This window comes from Cajanus cajan, chromosome 3 (genome assembly GCF_000230855.2).
Source record: "Cajanus cajan strain Asha chromosome 3, NIPB_CcT2T_4, whole genome shotgun sequence".
Classification (NCBI taxonomy): Eukaryota; Viridiplantae; Streptophyta; class Magnoliopsida; order Fabales; family Fabaceae; genus Cajanus; species Cajanus cajan.
This window is the reverse complement of record NC_138519.1, coordinates 79975641-79998223: the sequence shown is the minus strand read 5'-3', so window position 1 is coordinate 79998223 and position 22583 is coordinate 79975641. Positions and strand designations below refer to the sequence as shown.

General features: G+C 33.8%; 3 protein-coding genes across 4 annotated transcripts; 2 read left to right on the top strand and 1 right to left on the bottom strand.

The window, feature by feature from the left end:
- Window positions 1–4616: 4616 nt before the first annotated feature.
- ORP1D (OSBP(oxysterol binding protein)-related protein 1D) lies at window positions 4617–11185 on the top strand. Its single transcript, XM_020371420.3, has 8 exons — window positions 4617–5764; window positions 6400–6756; window positions 7010–7097; window positions 7420–7889; window positions 8823–8978; window positions 9179–9487; window positions 9953–10297; window positions 10584–11185. Exons 1-8 carry the CDS (start codon window positions 5204–5206, stop codon window positions 10764–10766), a joined length of 2469 nt encoding a protein of 822 aa, XP_020227009.1. The 5' UTR covers window positions 4617–5203; the 3' UTR covers window positions 10767–11185.
- A 551-nt stretch (window positions 11186–11736) lies between these two features.
- On the bottom strand, window positions 11737–17392 carry LOC109800438 (ARM repeat superfamily protein). Its single transcript, XM_083071435.1, has 15 exons — window positions 16927–17392; window positions 16008–16184; window positions 15765–15889; window positions 15535–15670; window positions 14833–14982; window positions 14681–14734; window positions 14447–14542; window positions 14303–14362; window positions 14101–14175; window positions 13964–14017; window positions 13564–13665; window positions 12821–13456; window positions 12618–12734; window positions 12366–12473; window positions 11737–12195 (listed from the first exon to the last, which is right to left on the bottom strand). Exons 1-15 carry the CDS (start codon window positions 17329–17331, stop codon window positions 12043–12045), a joined length of 2448 nt encoding a protein of 815 aa, XP_082927561.1. The 5' UTR covers window positions 17332–17392; the 3' UTR covers window positions 11737–12042.
- A 1211-nt stretch (window positions 17393–18603) lies between these two features.
- On the top strand, window positions 18604–22550 carry LOC109799338 (Pyridoxal-5'-phosphate-dependent enzyme family protein). Of its 2 annotated transcripts, none has more exons than XM_083071434.1 (7): window positions 18604–18729; window positions 18813–19088; window positions 19363–19405; window positions 19975–20322; window positions 20923–21052; window positions 21176–21346; window positions 22000–22550. In XM_083071434.1, exons 1-7 carry the CDS (start codon window positions 18634–18636, stop codon window positions 22244–22246), a joined length of 1311 nt encoding a protein of 436 aa, XP_082927560.1. In that variant the 5' UTR covers window positions 18604–18633; the 3' UTR covers window positions 22247–22550. The 2 variants fall into 2 exon arrangements, with proteins under 2 accessions (XP_082927560.1, XP_082927559.1); XM_083071433.1 differs by having other exon boundaries at window positions 18813–19124.
- The last annotated feature ends 33 nt before the right edge of the window (window positions 22551–22583 follow it).

Sequence of the window (22583 nt, the reverse complement as noted above, 5' to 3'; positions counted from 1 at the left end):
AGAGCCTAATCGAGTACTTAATCAAGTACCCCACATATCATATTTCTAGAATAGGTCGACATTTATTTGACTCAAGACCTATATCTTGAAAAAAAAATACCTTGTCTTTAATAATCATGATCATACATCAAAATAAAGTACCTGATAAATGGGTAAAGATAAAAAAAATCATGAAATTCTCATAGCCCATGAAATCATAACGTTCAAGTATAAAATTTCAACCCTGGGGTAAAGATAAACATAATACATTTTTTTGATGTTGTCTTTAGATGAGTGACTATATTAACCATGGTATGTTCTTTAGACCAAAACAATTTTAAATAAATGTACGCATAAATCATTATACAAGTACAAAGAATGGTACAATGATCTATTAAAATGTAAAGATAAAAAATCATTACTAAAATAACTATTTGTTTTTTACAAATTCGATCATAGATTATGAGATATATTAACTAAGTTTATAAAAATCATAAATAACTTAGATATGTTGTGAATGAGATATATGAGTCTGTTAATGAGCTTTAACCTAGATGATGGGCATTGTTTTTTAGTGGTAACTTATCACATGATGATAAAGAATGAGGAAGCTTCAAGGGAAGATGAAGGTGACTTCAGGTGAAATGAATCACCCTTTGTATATTTTGGCTCATCAAGATCTTTTAATTTTGTTAGAGATTTATTGGCCTAGAGATAGATTTGTACTTGTCATCATTTTGTTTTGTAATTAATAATGTTTAGTTAGTAGACCTAATTATGTCTTGTCGTGTATTAACTAATTGTAGTTAGTTTATTTTGTTTGAATGGGGGCTTAATGAGACTAGTGAGCCTTATGTTTGTATGATTAGCTCGTAGATCACACTTTTGATCATTTTTTAAACTAGATAAAGCCAATCAAGAAAAAAAAATTAGTTTACTTTTTATTCTTTTTATGGAACTTACATCTCTATTGAATAATCCTTATTATTTGTGGTATCATCATCAACTTATTAATCTTTTAAGGGTTGTAACATTATTCTTTCATACTCCTTACCGCAGACAATTTTTTCTTTCATTTTCTCAATTTTTTTTGTGAATATTGCTCAACAAGTTTATGTGAGATTGATGCTAATATGTCCCAACAGAGTTTCGTTCCTCAAAATTGGGTATCAAGAGTTTGTTTTATAATCAATTTGAAAGCATTTGGCAATCACATAATTATATCTAGTTGAAGAAATCATTTGAAAAAAAAAGGATAATGCATAGTGATTGATTTTGAGAATTGATACGACAAATTGTAAATTTTTGTAGAATTAGAGATTCTCAATCTAGTGATAAAATATTCATCATACATGCACACGTTTTTTAATTGAAACTAAATTGAAATTGAAATCAACTTATTTTTTGGTTAAAGTATAAAGGATTTCTCAAATTGAGTATTGAGAGACAAGGAGAATTTTGCATTTTGAGTTACATTTATTCATATTTCAAGTGTTGGTCTAACATGCATCATTGTTCAAATATCCATTAGATCTCTACAAATTTGCTAAATCCTTCATTAGTTTCTAGGTGAATCCAAGGATGACTTGGGTCTTAGTAATAAAAAAAAATGTATGTGTTAGATCTTGATACTTTGAAAAAGTGCATATCTTGACACTTTGAAAAAGTGCATTTCGACAACACGTGATTATTACTTTATACTTAAATGTTACAATCAAGGTTGTCAAACTCTCAAGTTAACTATTAAATTCTTTTGAATTTACGATTTTAAATAGAGAAAATAAACTAGTTCTAAAATAAATTCTTATAAATTCTCGAGTCAATAAATGAGTCAACAAGTTTGAAATCAAATGTAACTTTTATTCCTATTGATTTAACAGTGACAATATTTTACTATGCCTCAAATGATTTGAGAAAATCAACTTCTTTTGGAAATAATTTCACTTTTGTAAACTATGTTTTTATAAAATTACTCATTTACATATTTTAATAATTAGTTTAGTACTTTTGACCTTTTATGAAATTGAAATGTTAAATTATTGTTGTATTAAGTGTATTATGATATGTATACATGCTAACAATAATTTTTTTAATATTATTTTTTATAATAAGTAAACTTTTACGCGTTTATAATTTGAGCCTATGAGTAAGTTTATAAAAGTTTCACAAGTTTATGTAAAATCTCAATTTTGACAACCTTAATTACAATAAGATAGATACTACTTATAAATTATAAAAAAAACAAATACTTAAAATATTCTGGAACAATATGCTTTAAAATAAAAAATCACCGTTTACCATATATAATATTGTGCCTTTAAAAATTACATCATAATTTTATGCATAAGAGTTTTATCACTGTGTAAAGAAAATAATATATAGACATTTAGTACAACTAAGTTGTCATTTTTTCCCCTAGGATGTGTTTAAATATATATATATATATATTATTTATTTGTGTTTCCTTTAAAGACAATGTTTAATGAGAGGAAAAAATATAACTTTTTATTCGTTCTTATTTAGTGAAACTAAAATATGTCATTTTTTTTTTAATTTTAAAATTCAAAAAAGAAGGAGTAAAAGCGTAACTCATTTCATTTATGTATCGTTTACCACATACCAAGCACTACCAAAGAATAGGAGTAATTATAATTAGAAACACATAAAAATGTTAATATAACTAGATTTTTTTTTATATAACTAAAAAATAATATTTCTTATAAGTTGTAAACAATATACCAGAATCTTAGCACAAGCATTACGTAATTTAAATATTTATTATATATAATTAAAATTTATAATAAATTATATATCAAAACAAAGAATATATTTTTATATAAATTATATTTAAAATTTATATAAATAATATTTTTAAACATATAAATTATATTTAAAGTTTATAATAACTAATATATATTTTGTCATAATCTCACGTTAGATTTAACAAAATCTCAGCGATAAAAATAATATTATTTTATTATCATTTCTCATAATTATTATTATTTTTAAGCATAATCGCAACAAAACTATAACCAAACCCTATGCATTCTCATAATCATTTTAACCAAACCCTATGCATTCTCATAATCATTTTTGCCATACATGTGCATTCCTCTTGAATATTAACTAATGTCTTGTAATAAAAAAAAGTATTGCTACACCCTCCGAAAATGGAAGCGGAAAAAACGTTCCGAATATTAAAAAAATATTATTTTATAATAAATTTATTAAAAAATAATTATTTTATAATAAATTTATTAAAAAATAATAAAATTTTAATTATTCAGACAATTTTTGGGCCTCCGTTTTCGGAGGATACAGCATTTTCCAATAAAAAAACAGTCAGAAGGTACAAATACGAATTTTTTACTGGAATAATATTTTTTTAAAAAAAATTTACAAGAATGATCACTATGCAGGATTATTTACCAAGATAGAACCATTTATTGTTCAAGCTCAGAATTCGGTTCCCAGGGAACCGAATTCTGAGCATCAAAATGTAATTTTTTTTGTTTTTTCAACTCAGAATTCGGTTCCCGGGGAACCGAATTCTGAGTTGGTTTTAAATTTTTTTTTTTTCGTGTCTGGGGTAAATGTGGGCTGATGTGGGAAGCGGAACGGCCCGTTCCAAAAGCAGAACGGGCCGTTCTGCTTAAAGAAATAGAGTGCAAATTCTTTAAGCAGAACGGGCCGTTTCACATTCAGAATTTGCACTTTGTTTCTTTAAGTAGAACTGCCCGTTCTGCTTTTGGAACGGGCCGTTCCGCTTCCCACATCAGCCCACATTTGCCCCATACACGAAAAAAAAAAAATTAAAACTAACTCAGAATTCGGTTCCTCGAGGACCGAATTCTGAGTTGAAAAAACAAAAAAAATTACATTTTGATGCTCAGAATTCGGTTTCCGGGGAACCGAATTCTGAGCTTGAATAGTAAATGGTTCTATCTTGGTAAATAATCCTGCACAGTGATCATTTTTGTAATATTTTTTAAAAAAAATATTATTCGAGTAAAAAATTCTACAAATACACAAAAGCAATGAGTATGAGTAGGTTTGGTTGAGTAAGTGACATGAGGTGGAGCAATTAAGGCCTCTTAATCTCCATCCACCGGTGCCCCTCTCTGGTCCCACCCAAAAGCAATTGCGCATTCAAAGTTCCAAAAAGCAATTGAATTTAATTGAAATATAGTACATTGTTTGGTCATTAAATCCAATGCCACTTATTAAATTTCAGACAGGTCAACGCAAAACAATGTCTAAGCTGCATGAATAATCGGGTATTATCCATTGAACAAACCCAAACACGACATTAGCCACGAGGTCTCAGCAGCATAGCACATAGCATGATGCATGATGCATGATGCATGATGCATGATGCATGATGCAGCATCAGGAATCACGATCTGTATATCTTTTTACGAGCACAAAAAGTTGGACCTCAAATTGACCCCAACGGATATTACCCCATGGTTCAACAATCGCTTTCGGTAACGCGTTATTACCCGGGCACCCTCGTTCCCATCGCTTTCAGAAAGAGAAGGCAAGGGTAAAATCGTCATTTGAGTATTCTCCCTTGCTCATCATGGCCATGGGCCTGGCCCAAAGAAAAAAGGAGGCGTTTTCCCCTCACCCAACGGACACAGGCTCCCCCACCCCCCCTCCTCCTGCGCACAAGTGCGCACGTTAGCTGTCTCCTCACACAATCATAGCCTCACTCTTTCTCTCATGAAAGGGAGAGTGAGCGAAACTTAAAAGAGTTTACGCAGGATTTTTGATCTCATTTGGCATGCATTTATTATGAAGCATGTTAGAGTTTAGAAAAGAGGACTTTGGTGGAAGTGAGAGAGGGTAAAGAGAAGAGAACACAACACAACACAACACTGGTGGCATGTACTGACTGACTAGTGCCATAAATGGATGTGTGTGGCCAGTGGTTCAGCTCTTTATAGCCTGCCACAACCACAACAACAACTGTACCTCACTCTCTTTCCATCTATATCACACCGCACTCATTAACTTCAAAACTATTGAAATTTGAATCTCCTTTATGCGTTCGTTCATGCTATTTACACCAAACCACGCTTCCTTTCGCTTTCAGTTTCCGTTTCAATTTCCAATCTCCCATCGCGTTTCGATCCGAATCGGATCCAGGCGGCGATTCGTTTCGTCTTCGCTCAGTTCTCGATCGATTATGTTGTTTTTCATTGAATCGTTTGCATAAACGATGAATCCTCTGTGCTGCATTGCTCCGGTTTCGATCGATCGGGACCGGCCGAACTCGGTCGTGGCGAAATCGCCGAGTCAGTGTCAGTTAGGGCTCGATGCGTCCGTCAGGACGGTGAACTGCGCCTCGAAGGCGAGTTTCTCCACGCAGGAGTCGTCGGTCGGCGCGGATTCCGCCGCGGCGGCGGCGAATCTGGAGGAGGAGGAGGAGGCGCGCGATTCGAAGGTGTTCGGCGGCGGGAACGGCGGCGGAGTGGCCGGGAGCGTGGCCGGGATACTGTACAAGTGGGTGAACTACGGGAAGGGGTGGAGGTCGAGGTGGTTCGTGCTGGAAGATGGCGTGCTTTCGTATTACAAGATTCACGGACCGGACAAGATCTTGATGAGTCCGGCGAGGGATAGGAGCGTGAGGGTGATCGGAGAGGAGTCGTCGAAGTACGTGAAGAAGGCGAATTGGAATCTGAATCTGAATCTGAATCGAGCACCTTCCGGAGGAGTTGGGGGTAACAGTAACAGTAACAACGGCAAGCAATGCAAGCCCTTCGGTGAGATACATTTGAAGGTTTGTTGTTCTTCTAATCAAATGCCGACAAAAGTTTGTATATATGTTTGGCTTCACTTACCTTAACCGTAACCTCCATGATAGATTATGCTCTTTGCACTCCTTTTTTTTCTGGTCCCAATTACTTGCACTAAAATATTGAGATGCCCTTTTTTTTGGTACTTTATGAATTTCCTGCTGTTTTGTGTATCACATCATATCATAGCATGCAACCGTTTTTTATTTTTATTTTATTTGCTTTCTTGTTTTAAATTGTATTTTAACGATTTCGTTTGGGAAGACTTCATCGAAGTTTAAATATGCGCTTTAGTCATGAAATGTACGTACGAAGGGAGTTTTATGGGTTTCTCCATGCTGTTTGGCGAAACATGCCGGAAATCTGCGAGAAGGGAGTGTGGGGAAAGGGTTACCTGGTTAGAAAACTAGGACATTGATTGTTTGTATGTCAATTGACGCACACATTGTAACTGACGCATACATTTGCATTTGCGTGCAAACAAGCATCCACTCTGAAATTTGTTTTAAAATGTGTATGTGTATTCTCCATGGTTGGATTTTTAATTGGTATATCAGCTTTCCTTGGTTGTCCTGTCTACTCCAGTGAGTGTTTAAGTCTAAACATGTCTTGTTCGCAGGTTTCATCTGTTCGTTCCAGCAAGTCTGATGACAAGCGGCTTTCCATATTTACTGGGACAAAAACTCTTCACTTGCGGTGTGTATCTAGAGAAGACAGAGCCATGTGGATTGAGGCCTTGCAGTCTGCAAAAGATCTTTTTCCTAGAGCTCTGACAAGTAGCGATCTTGCAACTTCAGAAGATATTGTGGTTTCAACAGAGAAGCTGCGATCACGATTGTCACAGGAAGGCATAAGTGAAGCAATCATTAATGATTGTGAGTCTATTATGCTTTCTGAAGTCTCTTATCTTCAAAGCAAGTTGAAGTTTCTTCAGCAGAAACATGTTATGTTGCTGGACACCTTAAAACAACTAGAGGTATCAGTCTTTCCTTTTGAAACACATTCTTTACTTTTATTATGGATAGTTAACACAATAATGGTTATATGTCCTGACCTTGGAAGCAGTTTTAAAGTTTTCGTAGCTCTTGTCTCAGTTGTCTGGTTTACGATTTTAAATACAATTGTAGGAATTAATAGCCTAATGATGGAAATGTTGGATGTTTACGCTTAGATGCTAAAATTCTTGCAAGTTGAGATTGATTTTCTCTTAAAAAAAATAATTCATGCAGACAGAGAAAATAGAGTTGGAAACTACTGTTGTGGATGAAACAAAGGAACGTGAATCATATTGTGGACAAGGAAATAGAAGGTTTAGTGGTGAGTATTAATGTCCACTACATGTCTTTTGCCTTGAATTACCATCATAATATGTACTTGCAAAGTAGGCAATACTCGATACGAATGTCATTTTGGAATGTTGTGTTAAATCTGATCATATATTTTAATTAAAATCAGATATTTCTATGATAATGTTATTCTGAGATTGAATAATTACCGATCATCTAAAGCATTTTTTTAAAACATTTATTAATGGTGGTTAATGAAGTAACTGTATCCTGTTTTACAAACTGGTTCTTTTGGTTAGAAGTTTTTCATTTTAGTGGCAGTCCACTTACTTGTTGACCCCTTCATGTCTCAGATTTCTATTCTGTCATGTCGGAGGGCAGTGCTACTGATTCAGTGGCCGATAATGAAAGTCAAGATGGAGCAGATGTTGAAACAGATGATGATGATAGAACATATTTTGACACAAATGAGTTTTTGTATTCTGATGCCCTAAGAAGTGCTTCCTATCGAGGTAGAGAAGGTATGGGCAATGCTAGTATATATGATAGAGATTATATTTGTTATGATGGTGTGCATGGGTTTGAGAAGGAGATCAAAGATGTAAGTTATCCATATGTCAAAAGAAGGGATAACTTACCAGAGCCAAAAGAAAAAGAGAAGCCTGTTGGCTTGTGGTCGATTATTAAAGACAATATTGGGAAGGATCTTTCTGGAGTTTGTCTCCCTGTTTATTTTAATGAACCACTATCTTCATTGCAAAAGTGTTTTGAAGACCTAGAGTATTCATACCTTGTTGATAGAGCATTGGAGTGGGGAAAGCAGGTCAGGTCCTCAGCTGTGCTTTCTTTTGTCACAAAGCAGTTTTAAAAGCATGATCTCCTAGGTTCATTTTATCAAGGTAGATAATATGCTTGGTTAATTTTAGGAAATTGCTGCTTATAAAGATTTCAGCACTTCAATAGCTTGATAGTTTGCACTTGATCAACATGTTCTAAGATAGTATAGTTGGAATTCATCCTATCTAGTATTTAGGCCTGAAAAGTACTTTTTTGTTCTGTATTTGTTGTAGGTTTTGACTGCCCATAAAATCTTTAGTTTCAATAAGAAAAATAAAAATAAATGTCATTCAATATAGTTTCAAAATTGTCCTCAGCTGCTATACAGCCATAACATTAGGAATTTAGGACTAATGGGTGTGGTTTAGGATTTTTCTCAGGTAAATTAATGGTATAAATGTGTTAATTATGGGTTATTTGTAGATGGGATGGGTATTGGTTAGCTTCTTGGCTGCGACCAGTGCCATCCAAATTATACTCTTGGCTTGATTGGTTTATGAAGAAAATTAAGCTCAGTTAATGATATAATAAAGTATTTTGAATATTACAACTAGGCCTGTAATCATAACTTATAAATAAGCCACAATGCTTGGACAATTGGATCTTTAAATTTCACAATGCCAATTCATCTTGCTAGATACTCATGTTAAAGTTACCTGTCGTTAGATTTTTATTTTTTATTTTTTTTATTTTATACCTTCAAGTAGCTCAAGCATGTGGAATAGGTTTGTAAGAAGCAAAATATACTTTTGTTGCATTGTGTTGGGTAATTAGATCCCCAGGAGAGTGCATCGATATGAAAAAGAAGCAAAAACATTAACCATATGCATGTATAATGTGGGGTTATAAACTGCTACTGAACCTAAAAGAACTTAAACAATTTCTGCAGCTTTTGAAAATCATGTTTTGCATTGTGCAGGGGAATGATTTGATGAGAATTCTAAATATTGCAGCTTTTGCTGTGTCTAGCTATGCATCAACTGAAGGTCGACAATGTAAACCTTTTAATCCTTTACTTGGGGAGACTTATGAAGCTGACTATCCAGATAAAGGACTTAGGTTTTTTTCTGAAAAGGTAACTGGAATTTTCCTTTAACTTTTCAATCAGGTTGGGTATGAGTCAAATTTACAGGCAAAGTGGCAAATGTAGCAATAAATAAACTTGTAATTTTGTTGATTCATTGTTACTATTTGTCACTGAATCTGAAAAATGGAAGTGTGATTTGTTTCTAATCTTATTCTTCTAATTTTTATCTAACAAGAAGCTTGCTCCAGGTTAGTCATCATCCAATGATTGTTGCTTGTCACTGTGAAGGAAAGGGATGGAAGTTTTGGGCAGATTCTAATTTGAAAGGAAAATTCTGGGGGCGATCAATCCAGTTAGATCCTGTGGGTGTCCTCACTCTTCAGTTTGATGATGGTGAAACATTTCAGTGGAGCAAGGTCACCACTTCCATATACAATATCATACTAGGTAAAATTTATTGTGACCACTATGGTACCATGCACGTCAAGGGCAGCGGCGATTATTCTTGCAAACTAAAATTCAAGGAGCAATCTATTATAGACAGAAACCCACATCAGGTAGGATTATGAATGCAACTAGGACATAGATACTGCATCATTGTTTGTTGTTTACATTTAAAAAAATGTAAAAGTTTATTTTCTTGAATTATATTATGTTTTCATAACATCACTTTATCCTTTTTTCTCCCCAACTTTTTCATTAAACAATTCACTATCAAAATTCTGTTTGTTCTTTGTGATTAAGTGGAAAATAAAGCAGTACCTTGTCAGTTGTCATCCTTAAGAACTAAATCTAGCAGGGTTTTCTTACCCGCCGCACTTTCCAATTCAGTTGGCACATTTACCTTGGCTAGTAGAATTCATATTACTTTTATTTTATCAGAGCAAAAATGTATTTCAATTTAAGTTTTGCCTATTTTGTGTATTAGAAAATAGGTTTATTTAGTAGTTTGGATTGATCAATCTGCTTTTCTTCTTCCGAGTGTTTCAAGACTGAGATAACTGTTAATCATATATTAACAGGTTCATGGGTTTGTTCAAGACAACAGAACTGGAGAGAAGGTAGCAATGTTAATTGGGAAGTGGGATGAAGCAATGTACTATGTACTTGGGGATCCAACCACCAAGCCAAAAGGTTATGATCCGATGACAGAAGCTGCATTATTGTGGGAAAGGGACAACCATGTATCCAAGACAAGATACAACCTCTCTCCTTTTGCAATTTCCTTGAATGAAATATTACCTGGTCTATTAGAGAAGTTGCCTCCAACTGACTCGAGGTTGAGACCAGATCAAAGACATCTAGAGAATGGAGAGTATGAGCTGGCAAATGCAGAGAAACTAAGACTTGAACAGTTGCAGAGACAGGTAAATCACCCACAACTCTCAATTTTTGCTCCATTGAATCTAGAGTGTATTGGAGACGATTTTTACATAGCCTTGTATTATATTTTCCCCACCATGATATAGTTGCCATTTGTTCGCAAATAATCACCTTTTACTTTCCATGTCTCCTTGGATCTCCCATACTTGTTTGGTTTAATTTTATCAGCAATCTGTTGGGAGAATTATGGGTGCCTAAGAATCATGATTTTTAGTACATGAGAAGCTTTTATTGAAAATTCTTGTAACTTATGGTTGATTCATAATTCAGGCAAGAAAAATGCAAGAAAGAGGATGGCAACCGAGATGGTTTAAGAAGGATGAGGATGGTTGTTATCGATATACTGGTGGCTATTGGGAAACAAGAGAAAAGAATAATTGGGATGGAATCCCGGATATATTTGGACAGAGTTGCGATTTACCTTCATGTTCGGAAGAGACTGTATCCTACTGAATACTGGTTTTCCTTTTCACAGCCCTTAAAAATCTCATGTTTTGTTAAATGTGAATTTGGTTGTAGGTTGTAAGTTATAAAAAGATCCCTTCCAAAAAGTGTCCATTCCTTTTCTGGCTGCCCGTTTTGGGCATTTGTCATTAATCTTCCCAAGTAATTTAAAGTTCTGAGAGTAAAATGTCTTTGTCGTTTCATCATCAAAGAATAGATGAGAAAGAATTGCACTCATCCTTTTTGTCACCAGGTAAATCACAGAACATGGCTAATCATCATGGGACAAGGGAACCGATTGATCTTAAGTGAGTTCCATTACAAATTGTGCGTGTCGTCTATATTTTTACAAATTTTAATGTAATTATTCTATCAAGAAAAGAGCTATTTTACATCGAGTTTAATTTGAATATATAGATTTTATCGGATATTTATATTATTATTCAAATTCAACTACAAATAGTAAAATTTGTTCTTTTATAATAGTTATTAAAGACTGCCATGATAATATAAAATTTGTTCTTTTATATTAATTATATAATGTTGTTGCTTTTTATCGCTGATAATAATTTTTTTTACACCAAATATGAAAGTTATATTATAATTATTTAAAGTAATGTTCAACGTTTTTTTCTTGCTAACAATATAAAAGTTTAGCAGAGATATTGATTTTATAAAATGTTACATAAATATAACATTTAATATAATTTTAACATTGGTATTTAACCAAACTATTATACATAATAAGTATGTTAATTTTATAATGACCAAATCAAAATTGATATATCTGATTAATCAATTTAAAAAGCTTTTTTAATTGATAATTTTCTCTATAATACTTGGTGATTTTCAACAACTAATCAATTTATTATATACATGAAAATAACTAAATATTTAGATTGTTAAGTACTTAAATTAACAAATTTATTCTAATTGATGGACAGAATTTTTTAATACTGATAATTATTTAATGCGTAAATAAAAAAACACAAGAAATTTTCAATTTAACAAACAAATACAATGGTGTGATTCGTACAAAATAAAATAAAGAAATAACCCTTAAAAGAGTAAAGTCAAGGTAGGCTAAAATCATTTTCCTGAATGCCCTGCTCAAATGCGTAATTATCGCCAAATCAATTTCTCCGATGAAGGGGGAGAAAAGAAACGAAACGCTGTAACAAAATTGATTATAAGGAATAAAAAGCAACCATGGATGAGGAGGGAAATGAGTTTAAGAAAAGAAAAGGGAGGTTAGGCTCATTCAAAATAAATAAAAACAACATATTTACTGCTTCCACGCTTTCCTCCCCCGGAACTGTTTGCCAGATCGCGAATTTTTCCTCTTTTTCTCAATCCGAGTTCTCGCTACCTTATCTCTCTTTGCAGCCAACGGCATTTTCTTCTTGTGTTCCTTTTGTCGGTTGCTTAGGCCACCCGTCTGTTCACACCAAACAATACACCTCCATTATATCATATACTCGTTCTTTCCACTTCATATTCACTCAAATCTATATATATTATATCAAGACCGTAGAATGCAGAGTCTACAATTAAAGTAAAATTCCATAACAGTTCAAAGATTGAAAAAATAAAAAGCAACTAACATACCTTTTTCTGTTTTACAGCAGTTCGAGCATAATATTTTCCTCTTTCCTCCCTCCCTGCTCTAACCAATGCCAACCTCTCATCCTTGTTCAACTTTTTCCTTATATGAGCCTACAAGTTGCATACATGAATGGATCAATTTCATTACTGACGTGTATAACAAATAATTTTTAGATCAGATCAAGAAATGCATCTCGTTTAATCAGAGGCTTGTATTTCTTCCTCTTGGTATGAATTGCAGACTGAGATACTTACTTCAAGCATGGCACCATCCACTCGCTTAAGACTTAGTTGATCAGAGCTTGGAACCTTAATTGTTGCTGACTTCCCTAGCCCTTGCTGAGCCAATGCATTTTTTGCCTCTCTTTTTGCCTATATAAATAACAAAAATTAATTCGACAGACAAAAAAGCCACAAATGTTAGAAATTCAACTTACTGAATAGTAAGCCAAACAAACCTTTAGTTCTTTGATCCTCTGGAAATCTTCATTAGAAAGAATTCCATCTTCAGGTTCTGGTAGGACATCCCCCATTTTTGTACCTGCCAATTTCTTCAAAGCTCGGAGACTTGTATCCGCAGCTATAAGTTGACCATTAAAATCAGTAAACTTCCTCTTTTTCCCCGAGTCTTCCAATGTATTTTTTAGCTTCACATTCCCATCATCATCTTCATGTTCTGAAACATCATCTTCTTCATCAGCTTGTTCACTATTTTCAATGTCATCGTTGTCATCATCATCATCACTAACACCAATTTCGTCTGAACTTCCCTCATTTTCATCTTCATCTCCTGATATAACATCATTATCTTCAGCTTCGTCATCACTTCCAGTATCATCACTGCATAACTGGTTCTCATTATCACTGTCATCATCATTTATACTCATCAGATCATTTTCCTGGTCATTGTCAGAGACGCTATATGCAGAATCATCAGATTGACCCATGTCTTGTTCATCATCATTGTCAACAATATGCAATAACTCAGCGCCAGGAACATCAGATGCAACATTGACCTCCCCAAAGGCTTTTGGTTTTGCCTTAGGGTCAATAGGCCGGCCACGGTCTTTCTTAACTAGGAGTGAGGGGCACACCTGCAAATGAACAACACTAATTAAATATTGTGGAAGATGTTTGAGCATGATCTTGTTCTTAAGCACACTAGGAGACACCGCTTCATAAAGGAGCCAGGGATAACCACCTCTCTGAATAACCCAATCAGAGATCGAGCTGCTACTGAAACTGCCTTCTCACGTGACTTCTTATATAGCGCAAGGTCTTGTAGTAAGTCTTCATTCATTAACTACAGTCCAAAATTAAAATATCAGAATAGCACAAAGGAAAAGGGTTTGGGAACATAACAAAAGCACAGGATACAGGTTATAAAAGTTTAGGATCAAAGGAGGTGGTCCCATTACAAGGTCCATGCCACAAGCCTATTATTAAATAAGGTGCAAACAAGGTGCTCACCGGTAGGAATCAAATTATATAGTTTGAATTTACTAGTTAACCAGCCTAAACGGTGGCACATGATACATTTTGTGGAAACATAAATCAGTAAGATGCAGATGTCCAAAGGATAATGAGATTGCAGTAGTTACCAACGGCATGCGCATGCATATCTCCCTGACTGCATTTATTCCAACCGTAATTGCCTAAAAATAACAATCAAATTCATTGAGATAGTCAGTTGAGTGCCATCTAAATAAAAATATAGTGAGACCCAAAACAAAAATACCTCTGGTCGTGAACGGTCATGCACAAATTGATTTACTATTTGTTTGAACAAGGGCTCAACTGCATCGGGAGGAACCTGAACCCAAAAACGCCTTGAATGAGATAGGGTAGAGAGAAAAACATAGTTTATATCTACTAAAGAATCAAATTTTGAAAGAAAAGCTATTTATTAATATTTAAAACAAATCACAATTATACTGTACCATATCATGGCAAGCCTGAACCGCTGCTGCAAGCAAATTTGTAATGTCACGCTGATGTGGCTGATAGCACAATGCATATATGACAATTGTCACTTCAGTTATAAACAGAATACCAAATTATACCAAACTTATCAAAAATGATACCTGAATATATTTCTGAAGAAAAGAATAGAATTCTAGCAAAATTAAATGGTGAAGTCCAACAGTTCGAGCAATCAATTTCAAGATCATCATCTTAACCTAAAAATTACAGAGGGTAATTGTAGAACCAAGTAAATATGTAATTCAGAATAACCATAAGAAGATTTTAAAAGGAAATGCAAGTCTTCATTTACAACATTATAGGACTGCTTCTTTAATTTTAATTAGAGTATGCACCTCAAATCGTTCATTACAATTCTTAAGACGTGCAAACAGCTTCTCAGCAAAACCCTGCAGATCATATGTGGAATCAAGACAATGATTTGATACATACAACAAATTTCTAACCCAAAATGTATCTATGACAGATGATAGAAAACTTTACAAACCTGAGCATCTTTCAGGTGGTTAAGTGGTGAATAATAACTGTTATTTGTCTTTTCAGTCGACAGGCGCTGCTTCCTTTTCATGCTGCGTATGGCACGTTCTAGTTTTGCTTTCTTTTTCTTTTTGCTCGCTGATGTACCTTGGTGGCTTGCCTAAAATTATGTAATAATGACCAGTAATTATAGACGAACTGCATGCAAACTTGAACAAGTACTACCCGAAACATGACAATGGATGCAGCTACAAAAGGTAGCTTAGACCATTGTATGGGAGTTTTATTAGTTAAGGAATGAAATGTTTAAGAACAAGATAAACTCAAACCACTTTATACTGATGAAACCTACCAATTTCTGTACCACCCAATTTGGTGGGATTAGTATGAATGTTAATTTACAATTTTAACCTTAAAGGTCTTTTGTTTGAGAAAATATCTTCATCTTCATTTCTAGATACAAAAATGCTACATTGTTTCCATGTTATTTTCTGTTTTCAAATAGTTGTAATGAAATAATTAAAAACAACGAGGCATTCCCTCACTAGTAACAGACTTCACTCCACTAGCTCCCATGTCATTTCCTATTCTACCCCTGTTCCTTTTTTCCCTTCTGTGATACACCTTGAAGGGATGCCCATCAAAATATATATGAAAGCCACTGATTAAAATGTTACACAATATCAATTAAAAGGTTATCATTTGACCTCACCTTATAAACTGTCTCCCTGCTAAGAACAACTTGAGGTGATTCAGTCCTTTCATCATCACTGCCTGAATCATCACTATCATCATCATCTTGAATCTTCTCATAATCAAGCAAAAATGATAAAGCTGCTATCATAATCCTGAGAGACACACAAAAAATCACAATTCTTAGGCCTATTATAAAATTTTGCAACGGTAACCCAACAAATACAAAAAAGGAAAGAAAAAAAAAACCTCGATGATTGATGGAAGGAAGCAGTGCAAATTGCATTTGCTGTTCTCTCGTCAAACCACACTTTTCTCCTGTGAAGCTCACATAGGGTAACGAGTGCCCTCTTGGCTGGCTCTTCATCGTCTTTCTGTTCAAAAACACAAAAATTCACTAACCAGTTAGAAGAATTTTGTATTTCAAAACCAAATAAACATGCAGACAGAAAACCTCAAATAATAAAACAAAGAATGAGAAAAGATTCAAACCAGAAGAATGTCAAACAAGATATTCTGAAGCACTCTGTTCTTGGCTTCGTTCTTATGCTTTTGGTTCATGCGTCTTATACTGTGAACCACATGATCAAACGCTAACTTCTTCAATGTCCTGTCACCTAGGGTTTGAAGCTCCATGAACAACGCCAGTGTTTCTCCAATATCAACAATCTACACAATGCAACATCAATCAAAACCACGACACAACTCTTACAAAACAACATTGACTCGAATTCAACGCTACACTACTCTCACAAAACGATGTTGAATTAAATTTTAAACTACTCTCACAAAACGACAATGAATCAAATTCGACACTACACTACACTCACAAATCAGCATTAACTCAAAATTGACACTACTCTAAAAGAAACAACAATCTACACAATAAAATTGAATGCAACATCCATCAAACTCCTTTAACAAAACGATATTGACTCAAATTCCACACTACTCTCCCTAAACAACATTGAATCCAATTCAACACTACTCTCACGAAATAGCGTTAACTCGAATTCAGCACTACTCTAAACGGAACGACAATCTACAATATAAAACCGAATGCAACATCAATCAAAACCACGACAGTACTCTAATGAAACGACATTGACTCGCTGAATCGAATTCCACACTACTCTCACGAAACAACATTGACTCGAATTCGACACTACTCTAAACGAAGCAATAATTTACATAATAAAACCGAATGCAACATCAATCAAGATTCAAAAACCACGACACTACTCTAACGAAACGACCTTGACTCGAATTCGACCCTACTCTCATGAAACGACACTAACTCGAATTCGACACTACTCTAAACGAAACAACAATCTACACAATAAAATCGAATGAAACATCCAACAAAACCACAACACGACTCTAACGAAACGACACCGAATCGAATTCGAACCTTCCGATTGGCGAGGAGTATGAGAGCTTGAGTAAGGTTGCAGCGCAGGCCCGAAGGCAGCGTGCGCGCGGCTCCGCGAAGCAAATCGGCGAGTTTGCGCGGGAAATCGGCGAGGTGTTTGGGGTAAAAAGGAGTGACGTGGGAGAGAAACGTGGCTCTGTCGCCGAGATCCTTGGAGACGGTGGGATCGCTGCCAATGCCGCTGACGGAGGCGAAGTTCATGTCGGCTTGTTTCTGAAATAGGTCGAGCGAGGAATTGAATTGGTTGTAGAGAAGGAGAAGCTCCGATTCGTAGCCTTCTGGATCGCACTTCATCTTTGATTGGAGCAATGGAAGGCTCAGCTTCTCGGAACTCCGTCCTGACGCCAGAAGCGCCTCCGCCGCCGCCGCGCCGTCGAGACCCATGCTGAGTCTTTTCGTTCGTTTAGTCTCTTTTCGTTTCCCACCACCGAGTAAGGGATGAAAGAAAAACCTACCATAAACCCTTATTATTTATTTGTTTTGAATTTAAAGATTAAAAAAAATAATGAAAAGTGTATATTTTATTTACTTTTTAAAACAACAAATTTAAGACAGACTTTAACAAAACTATTTTGTACTTATTTTTCAAAACATTTTTATTTTTACAGTAATTTGTTAGCTTAATTGTATTTTCCTCTCCTCATTATTGTTATTTTGCAAATTTAGTCCTTTCCTTCTATTTAGTTACCGCTGCTTTAATCGTGAAATTTTCATGAATTTATTAACTTGATATTTAATATATAATATTTAACAAAAATGTTGAATAATATTGTATTATTATTTTAGTTTTTTTTCATATATTAATATTTTAGTTTATATAATATACAAGATAACTTTTATTTTATATAACTAAAAAATTTATAATATATAATTATATTATAATTAAAATTTATAATAAAAATAAATATTTTGCTCATATAAGTTATGTGATAAATAACTTATATTTTGATATAAAGTTGTTACTGATATTTAAAATATCAAATTTCAATTCAAAATAAAAAAAATTAATAAATTAAAATATATAACACATCAAAAATAATTAATAATTACTTTTCTGACCTATGTTTAAGTTGACGTGAATTGTAAACAAACATACATTAATATATTGGTAAAAAATTTGGGTTAACTAAAATAAAATTGATGAACAATTTTTATCAAACACTTGATTTTGTTTTTATTATAAACATTAGATGTTAGAAGTTAAGTACTTGAATTAACACGTGAATTTATTTTTTTTAATAGTGGACAAATAGGTAAAAAAAAATATAATTAAGCTAATTCTTAACCAGAGTTAATTGGGATCTTAAATTACATTAAATATTCTAAACTTTTTTAATCCTACCCATTCAAACAAACAAAAATTATTAAAACATTAAAAATATGCATTTATTAAAACAATATATATTCATTAAATAGAAAATATAATAGGTACGTTTACTTAAATTAAAAATTAACAATTTTTTAATGAAGTAAGTAGTTTTCTACCTTTTTATGTATTATTTTAAAAAATTTAAAAAATAAATTTCTTTTTTTTAGTAAACAAATTTTTTCTACTTTATTTAAATTTTTTTTTATTGAAACACTTTTTAAATTTAATTTAAATTTTAATAAAATTTACTTTACGTTAATGTAAGATTCATATATGTGTGTAAAAAGAATCGTAAGTTCTTATATCTCTTGGGTTACATGTCAGTAAGAAACTCAAAGGATGTGTTTCTGATAATGAGGCTTCGACTTCCCAGTTCAGCCGCCATGATTCGTTGTAACTCACTTCACAACCAGGTTCTCTATTTTTACTTTTTTTTTTTTCTGTTGCCTTTTGCTCTTCATTTCAATCCATGTTAACTTACTTCAGTTTAACGTAGATTGTTTCAAACCTTGGAAGTGAAGAGTTTACACAGAAGGTACTCAACAGAAGATGGACACTGCCAAGCCCCGAAACAAAAATTCACCAACTAATCCACACACAAGCCCCTACTCTTTTATTGAACACCCATCCATCTTTTGGTGTCCATGATAAACAAAGCAAGTACTTTTACATCGTTCGGGATGATTTGTTGCACCCTCTTGTTAATGGCAACAAAGCAAGAAAACTCGATGCACTACTCCCTCTGCTTCACCATTCTTCTGTCACTGATGTGGTACAATACAACACAACATTCCACCAACTCATTACAGTAATGCTTTCACAAATAATAATTGTTGTTTGGTGTCTCACTTTATTGGCTTCTCTACACCAAGATTAGATTGTTGTTTCCTGCAGCCATATAGATATATAGGGTATTAATATTATTCACTTGCAATCTTCTTGAGTTGTTGCAAATTATTGTTTTGGTAGTACTTATTTTGTCACACAATTTTCTCAATTTTAGGATTTTCTGAGATTAAATAACATTCAACAGGGTCAATTTCTAGGTTACATGTGGAGGTTGTCAGAGTGCTCACACAGCTGCTATTGGTAGGTAGCTTTATTGGTTGTGGTTATAATTGTGCTGTGAGTTTTGAGAGGTGAAGTGTACTTTTAGTAGAGCTTTATTATATAGTGAGTGTTAAGTGTTGAGTCATCTAAAATCATGTTGAAATATTGGCTAATGTGATTTTAGATAAATGCTCGCATATTTGATATTTGGTTCACATGTTTGGTCTCACGTTAAAGAGTTGATTTAAATCCAGAGTTGATTCTGAACTGAAGTAATTTTGAGTAGCCTTCGTGTTAGATAAATTTTTTTATACCACTTATTACTAACTTGCTTCAAGAAAAAAGTAGCCAAACATAAATCATTTCACTGCAAAATAAATTCTAACCAAAGTGTGTGATAGGAAATTGGATTAGTTGTGACTTGCGAGTTAAACTCGCCATAATTTTTATAAGTAACAAATAGTTGCTTTTATGGTGAACTTACCATCATAGTTTTTTACCACCAAACCAAACAAACTAAAATCAAAGTCACTTTTGCAAATGCTCTTCCAAACACACATTTAATGGTAATACTATTCTTTCTAAACCATGATTTACTTATTTTGCAGCTGTTCTGTGTGCTGAGAGAGGAATTGTGTCACATCTGCTTCTACGAGGAGAGCAGCCTGAAATCTTGACTGGCTATAACTTGATGTCTACTATGTATGGAAATGTCACATATGTTCCAAGAACTGTTTATGCCAACAGGGAAGAGATGCTAAAGAGCTATGCTAATTCAGTGGCTGGTAACAATGGTTCTGTCCTATGGTTCAGTGATATCATTCAGGCTTCTTCAGCATCTGAATTGTCCACTTCTCCAAATTTTATGCAAATGGATGTAAGTAGAAGCGAGGGGAACCATCTACGAAAGATTTTAGTTGTCAATGAAGGTGCTGGTGATTCTGTTGCTCTACTAGGTAATAAAAAGATGGAGTTTGAAAAACAAAAATGAATATCTTCAGGAACATTCTCTTTTAACTAGGTAAAACTACAGATAGAATTGGGATTGAGCAATCAGAAGTCTTGCTTAGGTAGTACCTATATGTTTTCCTAGATAAAAATAATTTTGTTTGCCGATGTACATACTTCTGGATGTTTCATGAACATGTAATAAAGCCTTAAGATCAAACATCAAGTAAGGTCTGAATCCTATTATAATCACAAAGAAACAAGCATCTTATTTACACACCATATTCTTAAATAACAATAAATCGGTTTAAAAGGACAGCAAAATTCATATGCAATTATGCAAGTAATAATGTGAAACCTTTTTTCTGCCTGACATGTATTTTCATGTGATTTAGTTGTTCATAGCACTGTATTGTCTATACATGGCCATACTTTTTGAGAATTTACATATCGACATGTTTTCATGTTCATACTACTGGCTTTTGTTCTAAAAGGAAATATTTCTCACTTTTATTTGTTTCATTTTTCTCTAAGCTGGTGATTAAATTTAGTTAATTTTAATGGTTGGTTGTTCAATAACGTTATGAAAATATTTCTTCCCTGTGTAGGTGTTATTCGTTTAGTGCAATACTTATCACAGGATCATTTACTTGGAAAACAAAGGCCCATAAAATTTGTTGTAGATGCTGGTACAGGCACAACAGCTGTTGGTTTAGGACTTGCAGCTCATTGCTTAGGGTGCGGTTCAGCTTGTAGAATGCCATTTTAATTGAAAATATTTTTGAATAATTTTACCACAATTACTTATGTCTTGACTCTTGAGTTTAAATTATGGTAAAAGTATTTGTTGCTTCCATACAGACTCCCATGGGAGGTATATGCTGTCATGCTGGCTGACAAAATTGATGGGTATAGAAAACAGGAGGAGCGTTTGATTTCTGAATTCAAGAAACATTTTAACATTGAGTTTATTGACTTCAACAGAGAAGGTGCGGGGATAGTGAATTGGGTGGAACGTGGCCGTCCAAGAAAGTAAGATGTTACACACTTTTTTTATTGGTACAATGATGTTTTGGACTTTACTGGTACAATAATATTAGAGTTATAAAAAATAAATTTTGAATTATGTCATATAATATTAATAAACCGTTTGCATACAATTACAGACTATTGATAATGTCAAAGATTTAAATTTTACATTGTTTGTAATTTTGTATTTTGTATTTATGTCAGAATTTTACACACACAATCTTGAATTGGATGCAACACATTGTGCACTTCAAGAATGAACAGCTTGCACATAATCACATTCATGGGCCCTGCAAAAGTCATAGTATACATAAAATCTCAAATTAGACTTAAAAATCTTAAAAATAAATATATATAAATGCTAAAATATGCTAATTAGACTAAGCAGTAGGCACCCAGCAATATAAAGACAAACGGCTCCTTTTGTTAGCGGCTACATGACTACATCAATAGTTTATAAAATGTGCACTTATGCTCTCCTGTGAGTAACAATAGCCAGGTGACTTAATTCTTCTGCAGCCACATAACAGGAGTCATGGCCAATGCAAAATATCTTTATACAAGAGAGTGAAAATAGTTGTTGTAACTTGTAAGGAATCTTGTGATGAGAATTTATAGTTGGTGTCTCTGACTCTTGTTTTGTTTGCAAATTCTAGATTTGGCAATGTTTTGGAAGGGGAAGTGGAAGCATGTCAGCAAATTGCCCAACAAACTGGGATTCTGGTGGATCCTGTGTATACATTAGCTGCTTGGGAAACAGCAATGCTTCTCTCTAGCAAAGAAGCTGAAGAAGGACCAGAAGTTGTGTTGCTTCACACTGGAGGCACGTTGGGTATGTTTGGGTTGGCTCAGAGGTACACAAATTATTTTGGCATGCTCAAAAAAGGACCGGATCAATTTTAGAAACGTGAGGTTGTAGTTTAGATGACAGGGTCAGCTGCAATCTTGTTGCAATAGAAATGCATTGATAGCATTCCTATTCCTAGTGGCCAGAGCTTCAGCCTGACATAAATTTCTTTATTCGGAAGAAATTGAACTTCTATTGATGCTTCCAATTCATGGTGCTTATTCTAAGCTGACACTGATGATGTATTTTATTGTAGTTGGACGATGATAGTATGAAAAGTTGTTTTGTAGATTTTTTTTCGTTCATATATCCAACAAATAAACTACTTTTGTATCATTCAACATGGGGTTTATTATTGTATCTGTATGTTTCTGGTAATTGGTAACTTATTCA

Coding starts and splice junctions, on each gene's coding strand:
- LOC109800438 (XM_083071435.1), bottom strand. CDS start 17,331: ATGGGTCTCGACGGCGCGGCGGCGGCGGAGGCGCTTCTGGCGTCAGGA. Junction 14,363..14,446: donor TTCTTCAGAAATATATTCAG/GTATCATTTTTG, acceptor TTGTGCTATCAG/CCACATCAGCGTGACATTAC. Junction 12,196..12,365: donor CTGCTGTAAAACAGAAAAAG/GTATGTTAGTTG, acceptor TGGTGTGAACAG/ACGGGTGGCCTAAGCAACCG.
- ORP1D (XM_020371420.3), top strand. CDS start 5,204: ATGAATCCTCTGTGCTGCATTGCTCCGGTTTCGATCGATCGGGACCGG. Junction 7,098..7,419: donor AGGAAATAGAAGGTTTAGTG/GTGAGTATTAAT, acceptor TTCATGTCTCAG/ATTTCTATTCTGTCATGTCG. Junction 10,298..10,583: donor TTGAACAGTTGCAGAGACAG/GTAAATCACCCA, acceptor TTCATAATTCAG/GCAAGAAAAATGCAAGAAAG.
- LOC109799338 (XM_083071433.1), top strand. CDS start 18,634: ATGTCAGTAAGAAACTCAAAGGATGTGTTTCTGATAATGAGGCTTCGA. Junction 18,730..18,812: donor GTAACTCACTTCACAACCAG/GTTCTCTATTTT, acceptor AGTTTAACGTAG/ATTGTTTCAAACCTTGGAAG. Junction 20,323..20,922: donor TGATTCTGTTGCTCTACTAG/GTAATAAAAAGA, acceptor TTCCCTGTGTAG/GTGTTATTCGTTTAGTGCAA.